This window comes from Artemia sp. Qi Xiang Cuo, chromosome 1 (assembly GCF_049724085.1).
Source record: "Artemia sp. Qi Xiang Cuo chromosome 1, ASM4972408v1, whole genome shotgun sequence".
NCBI lineage: Eukaryota > Metazoa > Arthropoda > Branchiopoda > Anostraca > Artemiidae > Artemia > Artemia sp. Qi Xiang Cuo.
In genome coordinates, this window is record NC_142794.1 from 4,282,169 (window position 1) to 4,302,371 (window position 20,203).

Sequence of the window (20,203 nt, forward strand, 5' to 3'; positions counted from 1 at the left end):
CTGTTCTGTTCAGCAACTATTTTATATCGTAAAATACGTTCTGACCCTTATCTGGTGGGAAAGGCTAACTCTACAAGAAAATATTTGTCAAAGAACATAGGACACTATGGGCAAAATGATAAATATTCCACAATTTTGAGGGTTGAATAATTTTATGAAGCTCCACAACCCCCCTGTCTTTGTATATGATATGTATAATTATAATAAGAACCCGACTTGTTTTGAATTTTGGCTTGCTCTGAATATTTCATTTACGTACGTTCTTGAGTTATACAAATAATCGACAGAATCTTGAATATTTTATAATTTAATGCTGATTAAGAATGTCTTTGTTGGTGTGGTTTTATATATTATTATTTTTTCTTTTCACAGGGTTGACAGAGTTGGATCTCAGTTGCAATAGAGTGACCGATTTGTCTTTGAAGTTTGCATTCAAATCCTGTTCTTTAAAGAAGCTTGGTTTGCAATCCTGTTTTGGAGTTTGTATTTCTCTTTCTTTCCACATGTATATATATATATATATATATATATATATATATATATATATATATATATATATATATATATATATATATATATATATATATATATATATATATATATATATATATATATATATATATATATATATATATATATATATATATATATATATATATATATATATATATATATATATATATATATATATATATATATATATATATATATATATATATATATATATGCATATATATATATGCATCTATATTTTGACAAGGAATTACAACAATTGAAAAACCTTAAAAAACAAAACCAAAATTTCAAGTTTAGCACATATGGTTGTTAGAAATCGGACAAGCCTTAATAATAATCAAATACTTTTAAAAAGACAGCAGTATCAAAATACATTTAATTTCTCAAAGAGCAAAAAACTGGTAATGGGAAAAATATTTGTAAATTTTCCAACAAGGAATTACAGCAATTCAAATACCTTAATGAACAAAACCAAAATTTCAAGCTTAGTACATATGGTTGTTAGAAATCTGACAAGCCATAATAATAATCAAATACTTTTAAAAGACAGCAGAATCAAAATACATCAAATTTCTCAAAGATCAAAAAACTGTTAATGTAAAAAATATTTGTAAATTTTCCAACAATGGATTAAAGCAATTCAAAGACCTTAATGAAAAAAACCAAAATTTCAATTTTCGCACATATTTTTGTTAGAAATCTGACAAGCAATAATAATAATAAAATACTTTTAAAAGACAGCATAATGAAAAGACATCAAATTTCTCAAATAGCAGAAAACTGGCAATGACAAAAATATTTGTAAATTTTCCAACACGGGATTACAACAATTCAAAGACCTTAAAAAAAACGAAAGTTTGAAGCTTAGTAGAAATGGTTGTTAGAAATTGGACTTGCTTTAATAATCGAATATCTTTTAAAGGACTCAGTATGAAAAGACATTAAATTACGTAAAGAGAACTTGGTAGTTGAAAAAATATGTGTATATCATTTAACAAGGATTACAACAATTCAAAAACCTTAAAAAAGAAAACCAAAAGTTTGAAGCTTAGTAGATCTTGGTTGAAGTTTTTAGAAATCGGACTAGGTTTAATAATCAAAGATCAAGCAGATAAGTTTCATCAACTTTTGTCCTACCCATCAAAAGTTACGCGCCTGGTAAAATTTGGCTGATTTTCGAAGAAAGGGGGAAAGACCCCCTAAAAGCTATAGAACCTTAATGAAAATCAACACCATCATATTCAGCGTATCAGAGAGCCTTACTGTAGAGGTTTCAAGCATCTATTTACAAAAATATGGAATTTTGCATTTTTTGCCAGAAGAAAGATCACGGCTGCGTGTTTATTTGTTTTTTTTTTCCCCAGGGTTGATCGTATCGACCCAGTGGTCCTAGAATATCGTTGGAGGGCTCATTGGAATGGAAATTAAAATTTCTAGTGCCCTTTTTAAGTGAAGAAAAAATGGAGGGCAACTAGGCCCCCTCCCACGCTCATTTTTTCCTAAAGTCTCCTGATCAAAATTTTGAGATAGCCATTATGTTCACCATGGTCGAAAATATGATAACTATGTCTCTTAGGATGACTTAATCTACCACGTCCCCGGGGACGGGCTGAAAGTTATAAACCTTATCCAAGGTTAAAATATAGTTTTGGTTATTGGGATGCACACAGAAGTGTTTTGGGGGTTCTTTTATGGTAGTGGGGGGGAGGGGGGTTATGTGAGAGTATAGGGACATGAAGGAATTGGTAAGGGGGGAAGGAACAGTGCTAAGAAGGAGATGCCGGATGTCCCAGTATAATTTAAAAACAGATCAGAAATCATAAAAAAAAAATTTTTTCAACTGAAAGTAAGGAGCAACGTCAAAACTTAAAACAAACAGAAAATATTACGTATAGAATTGGGTTCACCCGCTAGTCAATACCTCGCTCTTTCAGCCAAATATTTTTAAATTAATTTTATAAGAGATATTTATTCTAATTAAAGGTCTTTGTGATTAAGGAGTCATTTTTTAAGAATTAACAAAATTTGAAATTTAGCTTTAAGAGCAAGGTATTGACTAAAGGAAGAACCCCGTAATATACGTACTAAAAATACATGAATATAGAAGTTCGTTACGTAAGTTAATTCGTTAGTTACGTATATTTATTACTAATAAAAATGTTCATAAATAAAATTAAACTAAAATTAAACTAAACTAAATTAAAGTTTCGAGAAAGTCATTTAACCAAATAAAAGTAAAATTAATATGCAAAATTTGTTTTAATTATTCATGTACGTTGACCAAAAATAAAAACCTCAATTAATTAAAAAAATTTTAAAAATTAAATAAAAATTATTTTTTTTTATAAATTAAATTGAAAAATTAACACGACATTAAAACTTAAAACGAACAGAAATTATTCCGTATATGAAAGGGGCTGTCCCCTCCTCAACGCCTTGCTCTTTGCGCCAGAGTTTGACTTTCTCACAACTCTATTTTTTTAAAACAATAAAAATTTTTAAAACAAACAATAAATAATTTGCTCTTTAGATTGATTTGTCATACTCCCGGGTCTGCCAACTTAGGTGCTAACAACAAAAGTCAAACTAGAAAAGTTAATCATCTAGCAGTCGAAATGGCCTATAATTACGAGGACTATTTTATATAGATTTAGTAACCCTCAAACGGACCTAATGTCGGTATATCATTATCGCGGTCGTATCCAGGGGTGGGGATTTTGGTTTTTTAAGCCCCCCCCCACCAAAAAAAAAATCGCCTGAATTGTAAAATCGTAACAAAAATGAATATAAATAATTTTGTTATGTTTTTTGTAATTTTTGTAACCCCCCCCCCCCCGGGAAAATTCTTTTGTAAATTCAGAAAGTGGAAATTTGCCCTTCTGCGGGATAAAAAAAAATGCTAACAGCAAACTAAATAATACGCTGACGTATAATAGTTTCTATAATAGAAACTAACCGTAGTTTCCGATTTTGTTTGGCTTATAAAATACAATAAGATACGGTATATCCAAGATATACATAGATGTTGGATGTGATTTGTGGCTTCAACTTGTCTGGATTGAAATCGTTAATTCTGTTGTAAGACATCTTTTCAATGGTATTGACAAAATGTTTATGTGGAGTTTTTTAGTAGATACCTTGATTGTACATGCTCAGATCAGGTATATTTATCAAAGATAGCAATACTTATATCATCTTTTGCCCAATATTTGTGTAACTTTTTCTATTCTTTCAAGCTTACACATTTAACATTTAACTGATCATTTTCTGAAATGATAAGTTAAATGAAGGGAATGGTTATCATTTTCTATTAGTTTTAGGTCCTTTGGGATTGAATTCCAACCTTGGAAAAAACAAAACCATAGATGGAAATACATTCGAAATGTTTTAAATGTTTACATACTTTTATATTACTGTGCAAAGGATAAGAAATATTTTCTCATGTATTCTTATAGTTACTCTTTATTTTCTACACTTTAGTTTTTGTCGATTTTAGATGTAAAGGCATATGTGATGTTGTTTGAATTTCATGTTTGTTCTTATTTCAGATTACCGATTGTGGTCTTATGGACCTTGCAGCACAACCATTGACACAGTCTATAGAAGAACTGGATTTAGACGAGTGCAGTAAAATTACCGACTTGGGTTTATCTAAACTCCTTCCGGAATTAACAAGATTACGTTTCCTCGATGTGGAGGTAATTTAAGTAAATGATTATTCTTTTTTTTAAATAGATTGTATCCTTGAAATTGCTAGATTACGAACAGAAGGAGAATACTTTCATCGCATTTTTTTTTAATCTTTTCTTTCTTACTAATTAATTTCATCTTTTGTGTTATTGACTTTTTCGTAAAAGTTAAAAATAATAATAGTGGAGACCATGGTTCTCTGTTCTTTTGAACTGTCTTCAGGAGTGCTGACACTGAACTAATAAAGGAGGAATATTAAAGCTGCCTGTACTATTAAAGTAGTTCCAGTCCTGGACTAAATATTGCACAATGGATGCTCTTCTGGATTAGATCTAGGGGAGAGCGGGTAAACACCCAAGGTGGCACGCCCTTGGGTATGACAAATCAAGCTAAAGAACAAATTACAAAGAAAATGTTCCCGAAAGAAGAATTAATTCAACATTTGAAATTATCTAAGTTGTAATACACTGAAGTTTTTAAGCTGAATACACGTTTTTAGTTGCCTCTCGCCTAGCTCTCCAATTTCGCTTGAAGGTCTCATTTATGCAATGAGTCATACTTATGTTGTTACTGCTCCATGTTGAAACCGTTTTGAAATGAAAGTGTTAAGCTTTAAGCTACATAAACTAAAATTATTTGTTCCCTGTTAACGATAATATAAACATAGTTTTGCATAATTTTTTATAAAATTAAATAAATTTAACAATAACGCGACTCGGTGCCGGGGAAAGAGGCGAATAAAAGTTCTTTAAAAGCTAAAATCTTACCGTAAATGGTACTATTGCTTGTCTTAATTGACGGACAGCGGCGCTAAGGATCTTCGATGTTTGGGTTAACCTTCATTTATTTGAGCATAGTTGAAAATTCCAGTAACCATTTTTTTTGGGATGACACGCCATCTCCCCATAGTCCCTGGGGAAAAGGTTGCACGTTAAGACATTTGCCCATTGTTTAAATATAATGTTTGCTATTCAGAAGTATGTATTCTTGTTTTTGTGTAACTTTCCATGGAGGGGAGGAAGACTTCCCGTTTGAAAAACGAACAAAAAATATTTTTTTTTAAACAAGGTTTTTCAACATAAAGTAAGGAATAGCATTTAAACTTAAAACTATATAAGATAATTCAATATTTAATGTGGTGGTTTGCTTCCTCCTAAAATACCTCACTCTTTAAATTAATTTCTTAATTTTTTATAAATTCTTTAAAAACGACTACAGATTTATAAGGGCCGTTTAATTAGAATGGGAAGTTTTCTTTGAAGCTCTATAAGGAGCGAGGTTCTGAGGATGGGGTATTACGCCTCATGTACTTAATAACTTTTATTCAATCTAAATTATATTCAATATCTCAAACGACATCCTACTGTTAAAAACTATATCTCAAGTAAGTATAATCGGGAAACTAGTTATCTCACAGTTCAAAATAAAACCAGTCAAGCACATTTCGACCAGGTGGCTCAATTTGAACCTATCGGAATCCTTGGTTCTCATTGATGCGTTTTTTTTTTGTTCAAAACAGCTCACGAAAAGTGGATGTCGGAAAATCGCAAAAATGTTCACACAGAAACAATTCAGTGCAGCCGTCGAAGTTCAAAAGATAGCACGAGGCATTTAAACAGCAGATGGATAGGAATAGGCTAAACGATTTTCTAGAAGCCAAGAACAATATTTAAAGGGCTAACCTGTATAAGCAGATGGGGTGAATTACAAGTACCCCTGTCCTTTTTAAATGCCCCTCCCGTGAACACTGATCAAAATTTTAATAAATGATTTTGCTCAAAATAGCCAGAAGGTCTAGTAACTGTACCTCTGGGGATGCAATGCCCCCCAAAGTCCCAGGGTGAAAATTGTAAATCATACAATTTACCCTTTTTAATTGCAGGACTTGTTGCTAGGAAAAGTGAGGATGTTTGAATTTGATTGTGTTTGAAAAGGCTATATGTATTTCGGCTGAATTTTGGGGATTGATGAGGGGCATGTTTGTTTAAACGTTGCATTACATAAGTTACCCTTTGTTTATAAGGAGGTACGTTTATCCTGAGTAGGGGCGAACCCAGCGAAAAATTTCGGAAAAAAATTTGGGGACGGATAAATTGACTGAGGGGTGTTACTACTGGTTAAAAAAGAACAAATAAGTTTAGAATATATGGTACATTCTTTATTGAGACAACACTGTGAATATGTAATTATAAAAATAAAATCAAGCTGCCGTTTTTTGTGGGCTAGTTTATCCAAAACATTTTCTGCATTTACTGGAACATACCTATGCAAGAATAATAAGGCCAATCCATTTAGCCGTTCCTGACCTGAGGCACTCCTGGGTAACACTGAGATACCAGGTAACACAGAGTTTTTTAACCAAATCTGCCGAATTAGTAATTCGACAGATTTGGTTAAAAAACTTAATAACACAAGTATTTCGGAAAACACAATAATCAGTAGTTTTGTAATTGTTTCCATGTACACAAATCTAGATGTGGCTACTTCTGAGCAATTATTAAAAACCAAAATAGAAGAAAAGTGTCACTTAATCAAAGACTCTGTGACAGGGATTGATGGTGAAGTTTTAGTTAATTTTGTTCAAATTTGTAATAAGTTTTCAATGTATTTTCAGTTTTGTGATTCTTTTTATCAACAAATAAATGGGTTAACAATGGAAGCAGCTCTATCCGGCCTACTAGCTAATATTTATGTCGAGACCCTTGAAAATTGGGCATTAAATTCTTATTTTTAAAACATGTCTATTGGGGTTGTTACATGGATGACGTAATTTCACTTTGGAATTATGGGGAAATTGAACTTCGGGGTTTCCTAGATCATCTTAATACTTATGATAGAAATTTGCTGTTTACCATAAAAACTGAATTTGAAAATAAACTACCTTTTTTAGATGTGCTAATTATCCGTAATACTAATAACTTTGACTTCACTATCTATAGAAAACCAACACAAAACAATAGATATCTTCATCTTAATTCAAATTACCCCCCACAAGTTAAAAGAGCAGTTGTAACTTCTCTCATTGACCGTGCCCTGAACATTTGCTCCGATTCATACATAAAAGCAGAAATAAATTTCATCAGAGATATTCTTTTTGGCAACGGATACCCCATTCCTTTTGTAAATAATACGATTAACCATAGACTAAAAAGACCTTTTCGTAAAATCAACGATATTTCACAATGTGAGGCTCCGGAAAAACCCTCTAATATAAATCTATCTTCCGTACATACCAAGAATCACCACAAAAATAAAAAAATATGTGCACACAAAACAATCTGTATTTAGTTTTCACCATGAATTTTAAAATAATAAAGTTCTTAAACTCCGGTAAAGATAAAACCCCAGGTACTCGCAAAGGAGGGGTTTACCAAATACCATGCGATTGTGGCAATTACTACGTTGGCAGAACTCATCAGAATATAGGAAAACGGATCCACCAGCATAAAGAAGACATAGAAAAAGCGTTAATTACTAGTAGTTCTAATAACTCCTTTGATTCTGCTTTAGCTAGCCATATATTTGATAATCCCAGCCACACAATACTTTTTGAAAAATCTTCTCACCTTTGGGGATAAAAAATCTTCTAGTGATTTGGGGATAAAACATGTGGTCCGCGAATCAATCGAAATTAGGCTCAAAATAAGTAAAAATATTTCCTTAAATAGGGATTTAGGAGAATATTCACTGAATTCTTTATACTCAAATTTAATTAAAAATGATATAACAAAATATTTTGTTAAACCAACTGACAATCGTATTGAACCCGTTACACAAAGGCCTTTAAGACTAGCTGCTAAAAAGCAAGATTAGCTTTGAAAACTTGTAGGTAATAATTTCATTTTATTTCGTTTGAATAACTTCATCCTCTCATCATTTTATTTATCAGTACTGGTTGAACTTCGTTGAAGTAAGGATACTGGGTCTGTTTTCAAGGTTTTTTAAAAGCATTTTTAGTTTTGAAATTCGTATTTTAATTTAAGTTGTTTTTATATATATTTTTCTTTAATGTTGTGCTGAAGACGGCCCTTGGACATAGGGCCGATATATTCACCAATTTAAATTGCACTGTCTTGGAAAAAATTTCCCTATTGTTTTTAAGTTGTGTTTGTTTGATATGGAAAGGCAGTGTGGTCTTCGTCAATATTTACATTTCAGGATCTTTTTACGCTGTTGGATAATTATCCCTATAGGTTTGCATTGGAGCTCATCTGGGCATTCTAATGCTGATTTCATGTCACAGTTCAGTCCCTTCAGTAAAAAGAGGGTGAAACATTGATTCACTCCTCTCCCTTTTGTCTCTAACTTCAGTCTTAAGATCGTCAGCGTGTTTGAGAAAGTATACAATATCTATAGTTTCTGATTGCAAATATGTCGATAAATTGTTGACAGACTAATAACTTTACTGACAGTAGCCATAGCTGCAACAAAACCGTATCTCACAGTAGTAGATAGCAAAGAATAAGCTTTGCTTGAAGATTCAGAAGCTGAATCAGGATGTTCTTGAATATCCCTCATAGCTTTACAGATAATAATGAACATCTCTTTAAACAAAATGATTGCTTTTATCTAGTCTCGCAACATGTGTTCAATCTTATTCTTTTTGTCCCTGTGATAGGATTACTTTTTTTAATAATTTGTTTAAAAGTTGCAGAAATTCTAAAGGTGAAATTAGGTAAATTAGGTGAAATTCTAAAGAAATCGATTACTTCTTTGAAAGTTCCTAGACAATGTCTCATAACAGGTCTGTTGTACAAATGACACAGGGTTAAGTTTAAGGAGTGACTTGCACAGTGAACATAGACTGCCTGGGAAAATGTTTCACGGGCTATAGAAGCACAGCCTTGAAACTGGCCACTCATAAATGAAGCTCCATCATAAACTTTCCCCGTTAAGTATTTTAAATTGCTTCTTATTTCAACTAAGATTTATATCAATCAACTAAGGTCTGCTATCAACCTACTATTTCTTTTTGAGAAAGTCTATAATTGTTAATGTCCGTTTTGAAATGATGGATGACTAATTAACAAAGAAGGGCTTAGACTTCTGTATAAACACTGAAAAAGTACACGCGTGATTTCAATGAATTTTATGAACACATCCAATCAAAATTTTGAGATAGCCATTTTGATCAGCGTAGTTGATCTCCAGATAGAAATTATGTTTTTGAGGACAGTCCCCCTTAGGGCAAGGGTTGTAAGTTATACCCTGGGGACATATAAGGTTTTTTTTTATAGAAGGCGTTGTCATGGAAACTTTAAGAAAGGCTCATTCGATTGGAAATTTAAAGAGCTAGTGCCCTTTTAAATAGTCGAAAGTGATTAAAGGGCAACTAAACCGCCTCTCACGCCTACCATTTTCCCAAACACATCTAATCAAAACTGTGAGATAACCATTTTATTCAACGAGTTTTCAGTTCTGGAAATTAGGTCTTTGAGGATGACACCCCCCCCACCCACACCGCCCTCAGGCCCTGGAGTGTATAGTAGGCCACGGGGGCATATTAGGTTTGTATAGATCGTGTTGTCATAGATACTTCAATAAGGGATCATTCGACTGGAAATTTAAATTGCTAATGCCTTCTTTGACAGTTGCAAGTGAGTGGAAAGCAACTAACACCCCATCCACGCCCACCAGTTACCCAAACACCTCCAATAAAGATTTTTGAGACAACCATTTTGTTCCACGCAATTCAAAATTCAGGAAATTATACCTTTGAGAAGGACACTCCCCCCACAGTCTTCAGGAAAAGGGTTATAACTTACGCTTTGGGGTTATATAAGGTTTTATTGAAATTCTAGCCCCATGACAAGTGGTCCTAAGCAGCACATTCTTGTTCAAATCTAGGGGGTACCACTGAATGGCTAATTTGACAATGTATATATGCACAAATCTTTAAATTAGCCAATCAGTATTATAAACCTAGCCTAGGAACCTTGCTGGACATAAGGAAAAATGTTAAGAACACTATCCTCACTTAAAAATATCTGGTATCATCATAGTTAACAGATTTTGTATGAGTAGAAACTGGTAAATATTTACCAAATCATATTATTGAGTTACAACTAAAGTGAATATACTACTCAATGCCTTTTTTTATGCTCTTTACGAATATAATACTCATTTTGTCGGAAATTACAAAATTATGTCCCGTGTTATGCCCTAGGGGCATATAAGGTTTATATAAAAAAGGGCTTGGGCTTTTTTTTAATAGTTGAAAGTTATTGGATAGCGACTAACGCCCCTCTCACGTCCACCATTTTCCAAAACATATCCAATCAAAATTTTGAGATATCCATTTTGTTCAACGTAGTTGAACGTTCTGGAAATTAGGTATTTTATTATGACAACCCCCCTCAGAGCCCTCAGTGCAAGGGTTTTAATTTATGCCCTGGGGGCATATAAGGTTTATATAGAAAGTTGTTGTATAAATCATAGGCAGCACGATCGCGCTGCCTAAGTAAAGAACGGGAACATTCGAGAACGAGACAAGAAACGGGGACAAGAAACGGGGACTAAGTAAAGAGAAGGATACTCCCCCACAACCCTCAGGGGAAGGGTTTTAAGTTATGCCCTGGGGGCATATAAGAATGATGCTGGCATAATTTATTATTTATTAATTAATTCCTTCAGAGCAGGGCACTTTTTATCGAAAAAGTCGTTGTAGAACATTCGAAAAGCCCTCATTCAAACGGAAATTGGAGTGGCGTGTGCCCTTTTTAATATCAGAAAGTTATTGGAAAGTGACTAACACCCCACTCACGCCCACTAAATCCCCCAACACAACCCAGCAAAATTTTGAGATAGCCGAAGTGCAGGCAAATGGAGGTTTGACCCGGAACAATCCTAATAGAAATGATTTTTACACCATCTTTTAGAGAAAAAAAAAGAACTGAACAACCGATCCATTTTTGTATATTCTGAGTCGATGCAAAATAACCGTTTTTTGGCTTTTAATGCTATTTTTTCCGTTATTCGAATATAAATCGCAGTTTTCGTGGACATTGGTTTTTCTTGAACTGAAGTATGATTCTAAACCAAAATAACATGGCGAGACCGAAAACGAAGTTGGATTTAGCGTAAGAAGCACCATACAAAAAGTAACTATGTTTTCGACTTTTTCGCCTAAAAAAATACTATTTTTGCTGTAGCCTGATTTTCTTGAATGAAAGCATGATCCTGACGTAGAAACACGAGCTGAGACCGAAAATAGAATCAAATAGTTTGTTCACTGAACCAGAAAAAAAAATCTTAATCATTAATGAATGATCTACATTTTTTTTAGAAAATAATTAGGGAAAGTGAATTACAAACCGAACTGGTTTTCGGTGGTCAGTAACGTAAATCACACTTAAAACACTCTTCGTATACTGTTTAGGGTCAACCCATAGTGTCTAATCTTCACAGTCTATTAAATAGGATCAATCTTATAAAAAATACAAAATAGAGAATCAGATTCCGACTAGTTTCAGAACTTCTTCATTTGCAATGGATTAACGACTAGGATTCTAGGTTCTCTTCATCATTGTTGCTGGCGATTTTTGGGGAGTTGGAACACATTGTTCCCTTGCAGGTTCTGCATGCTGAAGTACAAACTAAGCCGTTTTTAAAGCAGCTACACCTCGCTGAACTACACTGTACACGACAGGATCACTTCACGATCTTTAGGAGCATACGCGGGGCTGTTGGGAGGTGAGTTGTTAATGGGTACAAGAAGTAATCTTTATTCTTTCATCCCCATTCCTCGGCTTTCAGTTCCGGATCCGGCTCCCCTTTCCATACCTGAACTTTATAAAAAAAAAACTCTATAGCTATGAAACTTGGCTGCATCAGAAGTTGGTGGCAGATGTTCTGGGTGAACAAAAGAGTTTGCCGTTGTCACTTTGTTTTCAAAAACTTCTCTGCGGAGTTATTTCAAGTATCTTTTATGGAAGCCCCACCATCGTAGCCGTCGAAAACGATAGTGGCAGAAGGGTACTTTCCTGTCACGTAAGTTGTATAATGGTCTAGAATCTCCAGGTATCTTTCATTTTTTGTCCATGGTATCCTGTGCAGCAGAGCTCCTCCGTCTAGGATATATCGAGTGCCTTCGGGGAGGGGAAATGAATGCTTCTCAAGATTGCACGCCTGGGCTATGGTCTTCGCAAGTTCTGGTTTGTTCGCAGTCCGGAGCATGCAGGAGCTGTCAAAAAGTGACGCTGGGTAGGAACACAGTTCGTGTTGAAAGTACTCAGTTTCCGTAAGATTGATCCTTTTCGCGATCATGATAAACCTCTGAAAAAGAAGAGTCGGGTCTATTCGTTTGCAGTCTCCGCTTGGACTTTGCTTGGTGGTCATCTGGATTGCCTGTTGTTTTCGTCGAAACACAAAGTCAGAGACCAGCTGTCCAGACATGGCGTCAATGACTTTTAGGCCAACATCTTTGGCAAAATCAACGTTGGCAGACGGATAGGCAGTTAGACCATTTGCTATGCTTCTTAACTGAACATCTCCCTCAAATGGTGAACCCCTTTCCAGAAACTCGATAATCGTCTGCGTACAAAATTTTTGAGATACGTTCCATCAGAAGGTTTACTATAGAGCAGACTGGTCGCGACAAAACCCATAAGGACCTCTAAGCCTCTGTCATGCCGCTGCCGTTGGTAAAGCCACCAGAGGTTTTAAGAGAGCGCATAAGCTCCTGTTCAATGACAAAATCTGTGGAGAGTCCAGCCCAAAATCTATCAGAACGTCTTACTACATGCATGTCACTCTGGAAAGCCTGGTAGACCGTAGGATGGGTATCTTGGAGCTTGTCCATTCGCTGGAGGTACAGATGGCATGATTTCATATAGTGGTTGTGTCCTGCAACCGCCAGGTAAGGTAACATGTCTGAGGTAGACTTCAAATGGAGCTCCCATGACCCAGTTCTTTCTCCTTTTACAAAGTTTCGTAGAATCACAACCATGTCCAAATACTGGAACCAAAGCTTTGATGTTCGACACTGGAGCAGTTCTTTTCTCTTGCTGCTGATGAATTCCTGTATTTTTCTAAGGAAGGATTGCCTTCTGCAACCTCAGCAACTACTTCCTTATTCATCAGTTTCTCGTATAGGTTTCTGAGTTCCACAATTTCTTCGGATTGTAGTCTTGGCTCATCAACACTAGCCTGGTTGTCGGTAAAAACCTCAGAAAGCAGAATGGCGTGTAGTGCAGCGTCAATAAGTAAATGTCCACCTACTGCTCTAGTGATCGCTTTTCCGCTGAGAAGGTGGGGAACAGTATTGGGCGCATACACGTGTTCAAGAACCTCTCTGAGTCCTGACCCATACATGATGTAACCCATTGCTCCAAGAAAACTTATCATGGTTTGAAATCACCCAAGTTTCAGGACGACTTTTGAAAGTGCACTTCCTGGTGAAGCCTTTTCGATCATTTTCATGGCTTTCCAGCACAAGGGTTGGTCATAAGTTACGACGGGAGTAAATCCATGCCACATGGCCTGGTCTACAATAAAAACTAATTGATTTCTCAGTCAAATCTTGGGAATAAACTTTGAAATCTTTAAAACACTGAGTGATGAATGTGACGATTTTCATTTTTATTGCATTACGTAGCCTTCGAAGTGTCTTATACTAGTGCCTAGTTAATGTGTTTTTACGAACAACCGATCATTTGTTGAATAACAAGTGCCGATTGATTGTCTTTACAAAAATTACCGCAACGCATATTGATGATAGTGACACTTTTTTGTTTGGCACCAGACACCCAATCTGACTTCATTTTTTGTCTCAGCTTGTCATTCTGCATCAGAATCATACTTCATTTCAAGAAAAACAGTCGGATACTAAAATTATATTTTTTTTCGGAAAACGTAAAAAGAATCGCATTAAAAGCCAAAAAACGGATTTTTCGCGTCGACTCAGAATATGTGAAAATGGATATGTTGTTCAGTTTTTTTTTCTCTACAAGATTGTGTAAGAATCATTTCTGTTGCAATTTGTTTCGGGTCAAACCTCCATTTGCCTGTACTAGGGCTATCTCAAAATATTCCTTGGATGTGTTTGGGGAAATAGTGGGCGTGAGAGGGGTGTTAGTCACTTTCCAATCAATTTCGAATATTAAAAAGGGCACAAGCCACTCCAATTTCCAATTGAATGAGGGCTTTTCGAAGTTTTTACGACAACTTCTTCGATACAAAGTGCCCTGCTCTAAGTTGCCATTCTCAAAGACCTAATTTCCAGAAGTTACAACTAAGTTGAATAAAATGGCTATCTCAAAGTTTTGATTATATATGTTTGGGGGAAAGGCTGGCGTAAGAGCCGGGGTAGTTGCCCCATAATCACTTTCGACTATTTAAAAGGGCAGTAGCCCTTTAAATTTCCAATCGAATGAGCCTTTTTTAAAGTTTCTACGGCAATGCCTTCTATAAAAAAAACCTTATATGCCCCTAGGGCATAACTTACAACCCTTGCCCTAAGGACTTGCCCTAAGGGGGATTGTCCTCAAAAATATAATTTCTATCTGGAAATCAACTACGCTGAACAAAATGGCTATCTCAAATTTTGATTGGATGTGTTTGTGGAAATGATGGGCATGGGGGGGGGGGCTAGTTGCCCTCCATTGACTTTCGACTACTAAAAAGGGCACTAGCTCTTTGAATTTCCAATCGAATGAGCCTGTTTTGAAGTTTCTACGACAACGCCTTCTATAAAAACCTTTTATGCCCCCAGGGCATAACTTAAAACCCTTGCCCTGAGGGTTTTTGGGGAGTGTTCTTCTTAAATACATATTTTCTATCTGGAAATCAACTATGGTGAACAAAATGGCTATCTCAAAATTTTGATTGGATGTATTTGGGGGAAAGATGGGTGTGGGGGGGAGGGCGGGGCTAGGGGCTCGACAATCACTGTCGGCTATTAAAAAGGGCACTAGCCACTCCAATTTCCTATTGAATGAGCCTGTTTTGAAGTTTCTACGACAACACCTTCTATAAAAACCTTAAAAAAACTTAAAACCCTTGCCTTGAGGGCTGAGGGTTGTGGGGGAGTGTCCTCCTCAAAAATATATTTTCTATCTGGAAATTAGCTACGTTTAACAAAATGGCTATCTCGAAATTTTTATTGGATGTGTTCGGGGGACTGATGGGCTTAGGGGGGGGGGTAGTTGCCCTCCAATCACTTTCGACTATTAAAAAGGGCAATAGCTACTCCAATTTCCAATTGAATGAGCCTATTTTGAAGTTTCTACGACAACACCTTCTATAAAAAACCTTATATGCCCCCAGGGCATAACTTAAAACCCTTGCCCTGAGGGCTGTGGGGAAGTGTCCTCCTCAAAAACATATTTTCTATTCAGAAATCAACTACGCTGAACAAAATGGCTATCTCAAAATTTTCATTGGATGTGTTTTGGGGAATGATGGGCGTGGGGGGGCCTAGTTGCCCTCCAATCACTTTCGACTATTAAAAAGGGCACTAGCTAGTCCAATTTCCAGTCGAATGAGCTCTTTTCGAAGTGTCTACGACAACTCCTTCGATAGGAAGTGCCCGGGTATGGAAAAAAAAACAAAAAAAAGCACATTGTGCCCACATCGTTCTTTACTTAGGCAGCGCTGGCGCGCTGCCTATGATTCCAAATGTATGAAATTCATCAAGTTTAGTGTTACCCATCAAAAACTACACTCCTAAGAACATGTGCCTGATTTTCAAAAAAGGGGAATACCCCCTAAAAGTCAAGGGGTCTTAATAAAGATTCAGATTCATCAGATTGTGTGTCTCTGAGAACCATATTGTAGAAGTTTCAAGCTCCCATCTGCAAAATGTGGAATTTTGTAAATTTTTTTCCAGAAGAAAGGTCACGGATGTGGGTTTATTTGTTTTTATTATTTTTTTTCCCCAGAGATGATATCATTGAGCCCAGAGTCCTAGAATATCGGGAAAGGGCTTATTCGAACGGGAATATAAGCTCTAGTACTTATTTTAAATGAGAAAAAGATTGGAGGATAATTAGACCCCCTGCTATCTCTTTTTTCCTTAAGTCTTCTGATCAAAATTGTGAGATAACCATTTTGTTCAGCATAGCTGAAAGCCTCGATAATTATGCCTGTGAAGACAACATAACCCTCCACAGCCCCTTGGAACAGGTCTTTAAGTGATCAACTGTGTTACTTGTTTGCGCATAGTATTTGTTTTTAGGAAGTATTTATAGATTTTCCGGTTGGAGGGGGATGACTATGCTGCGGGGGGGACTGTCCATGGGGAAAGAAGTTTACTGGGGTGCCCTTTACAGGGGAAATTTTACACTGGCGGAATTTGCTAGAATTCTTATATGAATTTCTCTTTATTAGTCTTACTTTCTCTTTCTTGACTCAATTTTAAATGTGGAAATATTAATGGGAATTGTCTCAGAGGACGTTTTTACCGAGTTGGAGTTGTCTAAAGTATCTTTCCGCTGGAGGGGGGGATATTTTCACGGGAGAAATTTGTCATGTGGGAGTTTTCCACGGGATAAATTCTCCAAAGGGAATTTTTCTGCGGGAGCAACTCCGAGTTTCTTAGAAATAATATTATTATGTATCAAATATTTAGTTAATTTTCTTTAGTTCTTTCTAGTCTTTTAGAAAATTACAGGGATTTTTTTTTATGCATTAGTACCTGCTATCCATATGTTTTTTATGATCTTTTATTTTATTTACTGTTCGTTTTGAGTCTCATTGATTTTTTAGTAGTAATTTTTGGTCGCTTTGAGTTCAAATTGTTATAGAAATTTTTTTTTGTTCTTGTTTTGAGTTTAATATGACTCTTTACTCTTTTTTGAAAAACTTCTTTTTCGGAAAGTTTTTTTAATAAATGTTCAGAAAAGACAACAAACAAGAATTTTTTTTTAACAACTTTCAATGCTACGGTCAAGAAATATGAAGGTACTTCATCCTCAATGATTATTTGCTACTCTCGAGACTTTAGCCTGAGAGAATCAAATAGTTCGGGGTAACGAACTGTAAGTAAGGAATGACATGGCCCAATAGTATCTGAAACTAAAAAACGAAATTTTGATATCAATAGATATATCAAAAGACTTGGCTTGTTATACTGATTCCAAATGTATAAAATTCTATAAGTTTAGTGTTACCCATCAAAACTATGCACATGAGAAAATGTGCCTGATTTTCAAAAGAGGGGAGCATACCCCCCAAAATTCAAGGGATCTTAATGAAGATTTAAATTCATTCAGATTCATCAGATTCTGAGTATCCGAGTACCCTATGGTAGGAGTTTCAAGCTCCTATCTGCAAAATTTGGAATTTTGCATTTTTTCCAAGAGAAATATTCACAGATGCGTGTTTATTTTATTTTATTTGTTTTCCCAGGGTTTATCTCATTGAGCCTATAGTACCGGAATATCGTGAAAGGGCTCATTCGAAAGGAAATTAAAAGTTCTAGTGCCCTTTTTAAATGACAAAAAAATGAAGCATACGAATTTCTTTTTATTAGTCTTACCTTCTCTTTGTCGACTCAGTTTTACATGTGGAGATGTTAAGGGGAATTGTCTGAGAGGATATTTTTACCGAGTTGAAGTTGTTTAGATTATCTTTCCGTTGGAGGGGGGATTTTTTGCGGAGTAAATTTGTCATGGGGGAGTTTTCCACGGTATAAATTTTCCAGAGGGAATTTATTATGGGAGCAACTTTCTACTAGTGGGCGGGGTATTTGCGGGAAATCTCCTCCGCGGAGGTGAGGATTTCTGGAATGATTTAAAACAATTTTTGCAAATGAAAGTCTTTTGCAAATGAAAGTGCGGTAAAAAAAAATTTCACGTGGATTCGTCCGCAAGAAATTTTTCGGGGGGAATTTTTAGCTAGTATGGAATTTTCTGGGAGGGATTTTCCTGGTGGGGGTGGGGACTTTACGAGGGAATAACTTTTCATGGAGGGATTGTCCGTGGGGAAAAGGAATTTTCCATGGAGGGGGAGCCGAGTTTCTCGGCATTATTTGAAAACTATGAGAAATTAAATTTTTAAAAACACGTTTTTTAACTAAAAGTAAGGAGGAATATCAAAACTTTAAACGAACAGGAATTATTATTAAATGAGGGGGCTGTCCTTATCTCAATACCTCGCTCTTTACGCTAAAGTTTGACTTTTATCCCGATTCTTTAAGAACGACTCCTGAAACACAAGGGCCGTTTAATTAGAATAATAAGTTTTTATTCAATTCAGAATAACTTTAGTGCAAAGAGTGAGGTATTGAGAAGGTGGCAGCCCCCCTCATATAATTAATAATTTCTTTTCGTTTTAAGTTTTGATGTTGCTCCTTCATTTCAGTTGAAAAACTTGTTTTTTTTTGGTTTGTTTTTTTATCGATTCATCATATCATATCAAAAACTTAATTTTGCGAAAGTTCTAATTCCCTCGGGTCCTTTGTATTTGCTTTAAAAGTCGTCTTCTTAAGTTTGGGATCATTTGTTAAATTTATTTCATCGAAGTTCAATATGTTCCTGTCTGGAATTCCGTCCAATGATTCTGTCAAGTTTGTGAAATGCTCTTGAAAAAGTCTTTAGGTGTTATTACTCACTTTTGTTCAGTGTTCAGACAGGTCATTCGCTGGATAAAAATATTTTTCTGACGCAAAAAATGTTAAATATTTTTGCTAGATTGTCTTTGACGATGATGGTGTAAAATTGTCTTGACATTGTTTTAATTCATCAGGTAGCATCATTCCATAAGTGCCATCTTCGTGCCTTTCTTTGTAATTTTTCTCTCTTTCTTTTCAGGACTGCTTAGGAGTCACTGACAGGACTCTCGAAACTGTGAAGAAATATTGTCCAAAGCTTCGCTACTTATATGTTAATTACGACTTGGCACATAATTTCAGATACTTATCGGACCCTCTACCCTTGCTAAGATTCTCCTGTAAGCGGCGGCCATATTCCATTGAATCTGTGGATGAACATGATTATTACGATTACCACTTTGACAGTGATGATAATTTTTAGCTCAATAAAGCTGAATTTCATAACCAGTCTCAAGCTGAGTGTCTTATTCAATCCTGATTTAACAATAAATTATAGCTAATTGTTTTAAATAACTAGATTCTAAAACAATGTTTGTTGTACTTTTTTGTTTGTATATCAAACAGATTGGGTAACAAACTATAAGTAAGGAGCAATGCTGCTCAATAATAGCCGAAACTGTAAGAAACAAGAGTCTTGATAGTAAAAGATACATCAAAAGAATCGAATTTTGATGCTTATTCAAAATATATAAAATTCATGAAGTTTATACGGATGCGTGTTTATTTGTATTTTGGGGGGTTTTGTTTTTCCAGGGGTGATCGTATCGAGCCATGTATCCTAGAAGATTGGAAGAGGGCTCATTTTATCGGAAATCAAAAGTTCTAGGGCCCTTTTTAAGTGACCAAAATATTGGAGAGCTGCTAGCCCCTCTCCCGCCCCTCTTTTTATTCAAAGTTGTATGATCAAAATTTTGAAATAGCCATTTTCTTCAGCCTGGTCGAAAGATCTAATAACTTTTTCCTTGAGGATGAATAAAACCCCCACAGCCCCCGGGGGAAGAAATGCAAGGTATGGACTTGGCCCATTGCTTACATAAAGTATTAGCTATTGGGAAGTATAAAGATATTTTCAAGGGAGGCGGGGGTGCTCACGTGGGAGGATCTTTACACGGAGGAGTTTTCGTGGGGGAAGGAAATTTTTCATGGGAAGGGGAGCTGGATTTCTCAGCATTAATTAAAAAAACTTTCAGAAATTAAATATAAAAAACAACTATTTTCAACTGAAAGTAAGGAGCAACATTAAAAATTAAAACGTTCCGAAATTATTACGTATATGAGGGGCTGCTGCCTTCTCAGTACCTCGCTCTTTACGTTAAAGTGTTTTTTGAATTTATAAAAAGCTTATTATTCTAACTAAACGGTCCTTGTGTATCAGGACTCATTCTTAAATAATTGGAACAAAAAGTCAATTTTTAGCGTAAAATGCGAGGTACTGAGGAGGGGGCA

At 35.4% G+C, this 20,203-nt stretch overlaps 1 protein-coding gene across 1 annotated transcript; it reads left to right on the top strand.

Annotated features, from left to right (window-relative positions):
- The first annotated feature begins 334 nt into the window (after positions 1-334).
- On the top strand, positions 335-19,512 carry LOC148955923 (uncharacterized). The gene is made up of 3 exons (XM_089093240.1): positions 335-479; positions 4,065-4,214; positions 18,957-19,512. The coding sequence occupies exons 2-3, from the start codon at positions 4,083-4,085 to the stop codon at positions 19,176-19,178; spliced, it is 354 nt and encodes a 117-aa protein (XP_088949366.1). The 5' UTR covers positions 335-479; positions 4,065-4,082; the 3' UTR covers positions 19,179-19,512.
- Positions 19,513-20,203: the final 691 nt, after the last annotated feature.